General features: G+C 61.4%; 1 protein-coding gene and 1 long non-coding RNA gene across 2 annotated transcripts; one reads left to right on the forward strand and one right to left on the reverse strand.

The window, feature by feature from the left end:
• Positions 1–3,204: 3,204 nt before the first annotated feature.
• On the reverse strand, positions 3,205–6,235 carry CBLN1 (cerebellin 1 precursor). Its single transcript, XM_040615631.1, has 3 exons — positions 5,593–6,235; positions 5,265–5,384; positions 3,205–4,153 (listed from the first exon to the last, which is right to left on the reverse strand). The coding sequence occupies exons 1-3, from the start codon at positions 5,857–5,859 to the stop codon at positions 3,956–3,958; spliced, it is 585 nt and encodes a 194-aa protein (XP_040471565.1). The 5' UTR covers positions 5,860–6,235; the 3' UTR covers positions 3,205–3,955.
• Positions 6,236–6,312: 77 nt separating this feature from the next.
• LOC121097914 lies at positions 6,313–7,355 on the forward strand. The gene is made up of 2 exons (XR_005831125.1): positions 6,313–6,418; positions 6,965–7,355. It is a non-coding gene; the product is annotated as an uncharacterized LOC121097914 (long non-coding RNA).
• The last annotated feature ends 608 nt before the right edge of the window (positions 7,356–7,963 follow it).

The raw sequence follows: 7,963 nt of genomic DNA on the forward strand, positions 1-7,963 counted from the left end.
ATTCACATTGCTTGTGCGGAAGCCAGTTAGTTGGCTCGCTTCTCTCCCTTTCTACCCCATCACCCCCACACGCACTCCCTGAAAACCCAACAATTAAAAATGTGGATTTTTTTCCTCTAATTCCCCTACATTGTGTAATTATATTCACATTAGAAATCAATCAACTCTGGTCATTACCATTAGTGATATGCTCATAAACCAAACACTAGTCATGCTAATGAACTGAACGAAACATAATTTCTTGTTGTGTAAACCGATGCTCAACGCTAATCAGCAATAAATTCAATCAGACATTACTTACATCAACTGAAAAACACATTAAAGCTGCATACAGAGCAGTAGCTGCTCACATCTGGGGGAAGCTCGGGCGCATGCCCAGGAGCGGGCTCAGCAGTACCGCAGCTGCGGGGGCTGGGTACGGGCCGCCAGAGCCCTGAGGGGACATGGTCCCCCCACGAGGGACCCCTCGGTGGCAGGGAGCCTGGCAGGAGCCGCTGTGCTGCAGGCGGGACAGGCCACCGGGCCCACGCCACCACCTGCAGTGGCTACTGCCCACAGCTCACCAGTCACGGTGAGGCTGCCAAGCAAAGCCAAGGGCAGCCGTGGCCCCGCCGGTCCCTCACCTTCTCCTGCCTCCACAGCACCCAGCTGGCAGTGCCCAGAGCCGCTGCGGGCCCAGAGGCCGTGGCTGGCTTCGCCAACTCAAAATGGCGGCCCGGCCTGCGGGGCAGCCTCAGCAGCCAAGCGAGTGCACTCACGGGCGGGCTGGCAGAACCGGCCTGGCACGCTTACCCACACCACGCCGGCGGCTGCTTGCACCCGGGTCCCGTTTCCTTCGGCGTGCCCGTCCCCTCGGCGGCCATTCTCCTCCTGCAAAACCCCCGAGGTGCCCACGGCTCCCGAGGCGCGGCGGCAGCCGCCGAGCAAAATGGCGGCGCCTCGCCTGGCGGCAGCACGTGAGCCCCGCCCGCCGGGCGGCCCCGTCCCTCGGCGATCGCCGAGCCCGCCAAAACGAAACGCTCGTGTCACGGCTTCCCACCTTAAACACGGGGCGAAAGCACCGGCCACGCGTGGAGATGGCTACGAGCACGGGCAGCGCTGCCTCTGTGCCCGGGGGCACGGCCCGGTGCTGCTCCCCCGATCCCCGGGAGGCGCCGCGGTAACGGCTCCCCGCGCCGGGGCGGCCCTCCGCTCCCAGGGCCGGCCCCACGCCTCTGGCCGCGGGGCGCAGGGACGGGGCTGAGGGAGTTGGGTCAGTCACAGCCCGTCGCTGAAGCCCGTCACCCGGCGGCAGCCCGGACGCGCTCCCCGCTGCCACGCCAGCTCCGGGCGGTGCGGGCAGGCAGCGGGACGCGCCCTCCCCCCGGGGCAGCCGGGGCGGGAGCGAGCTGCGGGGCCGGGGCGGGGACTCCCGGGCCCGGCCGAGCGGGCTGTGGCGGCTTTACCTCCCCGAGGCGGCCGCGGGGCCGGTATCCCCTGGCCGCGGCCCGGCTCCGCCCGAGGGCAGCACGGTGCGCAGGGCTGAAGGGGCTGGCTGCGCGGGCGCGGAACAGACGGCGTTTCTTCAGGCAGCCGCGGCGGCGTTTTGTAAAACAGCCGCAGAGCAGCGATTTGCTGCGACTGAGGGTAATACCATTTCCAGCTGCACAATATTAATGAGACACTCACAACCAGGGGAAAACTTTAAGCGAAAGGTGGGGGGGTTATTTGCTTCGCGTTAAGGGAGGGGGGAAAAACCAAACAAGGACATGCACCAGCACCCTCAGCCCTGCACCTGCGGCGCTTGCCGGGGCATCCCCGCGGTGGGCCGGCCGGGGCCGCAGCCCGGCGCTCGGGGCGGCTGAGGGCACAGGGCAGCCGTCGTTTCTCCTGCAGCCCGGTAGTTTTTGTTTCCCCTTGCGTTTGTTTATTTGTTAGTGGGTTTTGGTTTTTGGGGTTTTTTTGGCTCACTTTGCCCCCTCGCCGTGGTCACGGGAGGCGGGAGCGGCTTCGCCCGTGCCCGCGGCCCGTGGGGAGCGCTGCCGGGGCGGCGGGGCCGGGCGGGGGGCGGCAGCCCGGGCAGGCTGCAGGGGAAAGTCGCATTAAAGTGCCTGAGAGGGGAGCCTGCAGCCCGGAGGACCCGAGGTGCGGGCTGTCTCGAGCAGGTTATAACTCCAGGTGAAGGCAGCCCGTTATTAAACCCTTCTTCGTGAATCTCAGCCGTTTCCCCGCCCGGCTCCTGGCCCGCGGCCGCAGGTGCCGGGCTCCCGGCGGGCGGCTGGCGGGGCCGGCCCGCGCCTTCCCCGCTGCTGCGCGGCCACGAATCGCGACGTGCGCCAGTCGGCAGCCGCGGGGGGGACAGGGCGTTCTGGCCCCGCAGGCGACGGAGGGGCAGGTGCTGACTCGCGGCTGGTGCCTCTCGCCTGGACCGGCGGTGCCGCGGCCGTCCCCGGCGTAGGCAGAGCCCGGGCCGGCCCCGCTCCGCTCCCCGCCGGCCGCCCCCGCGCAACGCGGCGCGGAGGGCCGGGCCCGTGAGGCGGCCCTGCCGGCCCCTTCCCAGGGCACAACCTGTGAATAAAGCGAGGAGCGTTGCTTATTGTGCTCGTGTTAACCCTCCCCTCCCCCCTCGGAGCTCATTAAATCCCTCCCGGAGCCGGGGGCTCGTGCGACTCGGCCGGTGCCGCAGCCAGGGCGCGGGGCGGCCGCGCGCAGCCCGGGGGGTCGTTTCACCGGTTTGTTTGACATTAAAGTTTAGATACAATCGAAATCCTCGTACGCACCTTTTAATAAAAGTAGTAATCTCTTTTGAGTACTGCAAAATTATAGCATTTACATCTTTAAAAGACCGTAAACAAAATAATACTAGCAAATAAATAATACTAGCATCAAAGTATACATTGTCAGGTATTTTTAGACGGCCGTATAAAATGCGATCTGGTTTATAGAATATAATACAGATAAATGCTATAAAGAAGCGGATAGAAGAGGCGGCGGGAAACTTCCTAGCGACGATCCGCTCGGGCTGCCGGCACCGCCCGCGGGGGTTGCGCGCCCGCGCTGACCGGCGGGGCCCCGCGCAGGGCAGGCGGGGGCTGCGCGGGGCCCTGCGGCCGCCCCCGGGACCCCCCGTCACGGTCCTTCCCCACTGCCGCAGCCCCGGGGCCACGCCGAGCCTTCTCCCCCTGCCTCCCTCTATTGAGAAACCTTATTTCCGGTTAAGAAAAATAAAAGTCCCATTTAAACTTTATTGAATTAAAGCAAAAATTAATTTTCGATATTCACACATATATTACAGAGTAATAGTAAAAGTTCAATATACTTCCTGGCGTTTAGTTGGGCCACATTGTACAAGAGCAAAACAAGCATCAAAACATTTAGCAGCCTTAAATTTCACAATCACTCAGAATTACATAGAAATATTGAAATACTCTGGTCAGCCTTGGCTGTGAATAGTTCTTCATGTAGAAATTTTTCCTTTTGCCAGCCAGTACACAGCAAGAATTGCATTTTCCCTTCCATCATGGCATCCACGTATTCAAAAATACTTTGCTTTTTGTTTTTTGTTGTTTTTAAAAGTTAAACTCAGAGAAAGAGTCAAGATTAACATGTTTTAAAAACAAAACTACAAAATATGCTGTAAAGGACAATGGAAATATCTAAAGTCTACTCGTCTGTGGCAGAAACCATGGGGGAACAATGGCAGATTACACCAGTGACACGGAGATGGGAACTAATTTTGTGGGAGGAGAGAGAAGAATATAAATGGGGATTTGATCAATTATAGTGTCTCCCGCCTGTTGGCTGCAACACAAGAAAAATAAGTAGTAATTCTTCAAAGCAGGTGTACACAAACCTAAGCAGGATTTAGCTTCTTTAATATTTGAATGTAAAAAGTCTGCTGTCCACGACTCTTTAAACCCAGCTAGGACTCAGGAATTTGTACGAGATCTCTCCCTTTCCTTGGACGAGAAGTGATTTAAAGCGGGAACACTAGAAATCCAGAGAATGTTGAATACTTCCAGCCTCCCATCAAGTTTCCTCTCTCCAGTTTTAGATAAGCTCTGTCTCCTTTTTCCATCTGAATCAGGACTCCATTGCTAGCAGCTTCTCGGGTCACATCTTGGTCCCCTGCAAAGGCAGAAATCACTGGCCACCCATTTAGCATCAAACTCACCTAAAGAGCAAGATAAAACAAAGCCCTCCGTCAATTAGAGTCAGAAAACGACACCGCTGGGGCTCGCCTGGCAGGCGAAACGCTTAGTTAAGAAAAGGCCTCTTTTGACAGCTGAAACTCCAGCCCCATAAAAATGAAGTATCAATCTGAACCCAGCTAAGGTATGTACTCCAAAGGAAGAAGCCTTTCACTGCTGTTTTAGACAAACACATCAAAACACCCGGTGCATATAAAACAGGACATTGATCCTATTTTGAAGAATTTCAATAGGGTGCCTGTGTTTTCAGGCTATGAAAAGAGGTCTGCTCGTACTTATTGAAAGATGGCTTTATGCGAAACCTCAGAGACAGCGAGGAGCAGAGCCACAGCCGCCAGAGTCAGAGCGTTTGAAGTGTATTCAAGAGGTAGTTTTCCTTTGTTAGGCGGCAAAGACAATATGCCACGGTACAGTCAATAAGCTCCGCTTGGCTCACATTAATGATCCCGGGACTGCATACGCCACATTAATAATGCACTACCTGCCCAACCCAGGTGTGTGAAGCCGCTTACACCAGAAGGGTGCTATACAGCTGTGCATTCACCTTTGCGACGTGCCTCGCTGCGCAGACACATTTCCCATCTAGGTCGTGCTACCTGGCTTCGGGCCGGTAATTTATCGTCCCTACCTGGAGGCGCGTATGCACTGAACCACAGACAAATGGCGCGTATAGGGCAGCCGCATACCCACGGAGCTATATTCATTACAGTATCCGTGCCGTGGCCGCCTCCCTGTCCCCCAGATCCATCGGAAGGCTTCCACCACCCGGGCGTGGGCGCCCAGCCCACGGGGGCCGCGGCACCCAGGGCTCCGGGCAGGGACGCGCCGCTCGGTTCGGGGCAGCCCGCGGGCCCTGCCCTCCCGTCCCGGGACGGCTTAGGCGGGCCGGGCGGAGGCCCAGGGGGCTGCGCGGCCCTCTGGGCTCCGTCCCCTCGGGCGGGGAAGCGCCGGGAGGTCGGTGCTCTCGGCGGCGGCCGGGGGGCAGGTGCCCGCCCCGCCGCCCGCTCCCGCCGGGCCGCGGACCCGGGCCGCTCCCTCCCGCCGTGCCCGCGGAGCGCGGCGCTGGCGGCTGACCTGGATGGTTTGCCTGTTGTACACTTTCACCACGTGAAAATTGAAACTGTAAATGCCTTTCCTGGGCGAGATGAAAGTGCTCCGCTCCGAGTCGAAGTTGCTGCCGATATTCACTAGTACCTGGAAGGGAAGGGCACCGTCAGCACCTCGGCGGGGCCCCCGCCGCCGCCCAGCCCCGCTGCCCCGCGGCCGCCCCCGGTCCCCAGCGCCCACCCCCGTCCCCCGTGCCGGGCCCCGCGGGGCGGCGCGTCCCCGGCCCGGCCCCGCCACTGTCCCCGGCAACTTCTCCCGCGGCGGCGCGCCCGGAGCCCCGCCGCGCCCGCCCCACCTGGTCGAAGTAGATGATCATGGTGCGGTTGCTCATCTCGGAGGGCTCGTGGTTGGTGCTGCGGATGGCGGAGAAGGCGACCTTGGCGCTGCCAGAGCGCACGGAGATGCCGAGCGCCGTGCCGGTGGGGTCGGAGGTGGGGTTGGAGTCGCACACCACGAGGCACTTCCCCTCCAGCACGATGGGCTCCGTCTCGTTCTGCCCGCACGCCAGCCACGCCGCGCCCAGCAGCAGCCCCAGCCCCAGCCCCAGCCCCGGGCCCCGCATGGCGCCGCGCTCCCTTCGCTCCGCGCCGCTCCGCGCCGGGCGGCACGTCCGGGCTCCGCTCCGCTCGCTCCCTGCCCGGCCGCGCTTTCAGAGCGGGGCCGAGAGCGCCCCGCCGGGTGGGAAGCGGCGGCGAGGAGGCACGGGAGCGCCGGCACTCATAGCGCGGCGCGGAGCGCGGCGGGGCGGGGCAGGGCGGTGCGGGGGCCGAGCGGAGCGCTGTGGAGCGGAGCGGTGGCGGTGCGGTGCGGAGCCGCCCGCCGCGCCGCGCGGGGCTGAGGGAGGCGGCGGGAGGCGGCGGCGCTGCCGGGGCTGCCGGCGAGCACAAAGACGGCGCGGGGCGCGGCCCCGCCTCCCCACCGGCCCCGCGCTGGCGTCAGCGCCCCGCGCCCGCCTCCGCCGCGCCCGGCCCAACCGGCGCCCGCCGCGCGCCGCCGCCGCCAATGGCCGCGCAGTCCGCCCGCCGCCACCTGACGCCGCCGCTTTTGTTAGGCGGCGCGGGCGCGGGCGCGGGAGCAGGTGCCGAGCAGCCGCCCGCACCGCACCGCACCGCACCGCGCAGGTAGGAGCGCCGGGGCGCGGCGGCACCGCGCGGGGCCGGGACGGCGCGGCGGGGCCGGGGAGCGGAGCGGCGAGGCCCGCGGCAGGCCGGGCGGCCGGGAGCGGCGAAACCCGGCCGGGGGCCCGGGGGGCGGCCCGCCGCTGCGGCCCCGCTTCGCGCCTGGGCGGGGAAGGCTGGAAGGGCGCGGGCGGCCGCGCGGCGCGACGGGGACCGGCCGCCGTCCGCGGGCGGGAGGGGCGCCACCGGATGCGCTCCGAGCGGGGGCGGGCCCGGCCCCGGCCCTCCCCGCCGCAGGTCGCTCCCTTGCCGGCGTGGCCGAGTCTTCTCCGCCGCCTCGCTCGCGCCCCGGGGGAGGAACCGAGCGCTGCGGCTCCGGCCGGGCTCACGGGGCAAGAAACTTTCAAAGCGCAGCGAGCCTTCCCCGGGGCCCGCGCCCGGTGCGGCCGGTCACGCCCCCGGCGTCTGCCCGGCCGGTGCGCCGCGCCCTGCCCCGGTGGCTCCGGCCCGCGGCGCGCTTAGAATTCTAAGGCCGCTGGTACTTCCCAGGGTGCTGATGGCTTTCTCTTGGTGGACATCGGACCCGTGTTCCTTCTGGATGTGCTATCAAAAAATCATAACCCGGGATTGCAAGAGAAGAGCTTTACCGATGAACCGTTAGAAACAAAGCACTGGAGCAAAATACTTCTCTAACTGGCAGGTCTTGTTTGCAAAACTAAACTTATATTCAGAGAGAAAAACTTATACGGAGTTTGTAGCATCTTCTCTGGAAAATTGACTACCATCCAGAACTGGGCTCCGGTGCAAATAATTATGAATTTTGGTAAAGGCTTTATGTTACTGTGCTGTTCTGATTGTGTGATTCGTTAAGACTTTACCTGGCAAACTGCTCTCTTCTACAAATAAAACTTTACTCCTGTTACTGCCCCGCTAAGTTAAATGCGTGTCTGTTAAGTTGCTGGGGCAGCAGCAGGTGAAGGATGGGCGGTTGCCAGTGGGTTGGCTCTGGCTGGTTGTGAGGGGACAGGACATGGCAAGGACCACCCACCCCACCCCCCACTTTATTTTAGACATTCAGCAGTGAAGCAGACTGGAAACCAGTGCAGTGGCAAATTGGGTAAAGGGGAAGGAAAGTGGTCAGAAAGGAGCTGGAGTGATAATAAAATAGAAAAAACAGCACTTCTGAGAAGTAGAAAATAAGATAAACTGAGTGGGTGGAGCCACAACTAGAAGGCGTGTTAGGTTTTACTTTTAAGACTTACGCTTATGATGTATTATGTGTATTATCACTGCTAGCCTTCTTAACTGGGTCCAAGGTCAGAATCAGAAACTTTTTAAAAAATATAATAAATATTCCTAAGTATTTCTAAGGGGTGCTCGTAAGGCTAAACAAATAAAAATCAGCAAAAATGAGCGTTTTGCATCCTCGTCAGCATTGGTGAAGTGACACAGGGAGATGGGAGCTGAAGGAGCACAGCTCTGCCCTTGTATGTTCTGTGCTTGACTGTGTAGTCCTTCAACATACAGGGCTCTTGTTTATGTAAAAAA

The sequence above is a fragment of the Falco naumanni genome, chromosome 15 (genome assembly GCF_017639655.2).
Source record: "Falco naumanni isolate bFalNau1 chromosome 15, bFalNau1.pat, whole genome shotgun sequence".
NCBI classification, from domain to species: Eukaryota; Metazoa; Chordata; class Aves; order Falconiformes; family Falconidae; genus Falco; species Falco naumanni.

Excerpts from the sequence above, each read along its gene's own strand:
- CBLN1 (XM_040615631.1), bottom strand. The coding sequence starts at position 5,859 with ATGCGGGGCCCGGGGCTGGGGCTGGGGCTGGGGCTGCTGCTGGGCGCG. Across the intron at positions 5,385-5,592 it reads TGATCATCTACTTCGACCAG|GTACTAGTGAATATCGGCAG; the intron begins GTGGGGCGGGCG and ends CTTCCCTTCCAG. Across the intron at positions 4,154-5,264 it reads ACAACAGGCAAACCATCCAG|GTGAGTTTGATGCTAAATGG; the intron begins GTCAGCCGCCAG and ends CTTGCTCTTTAG.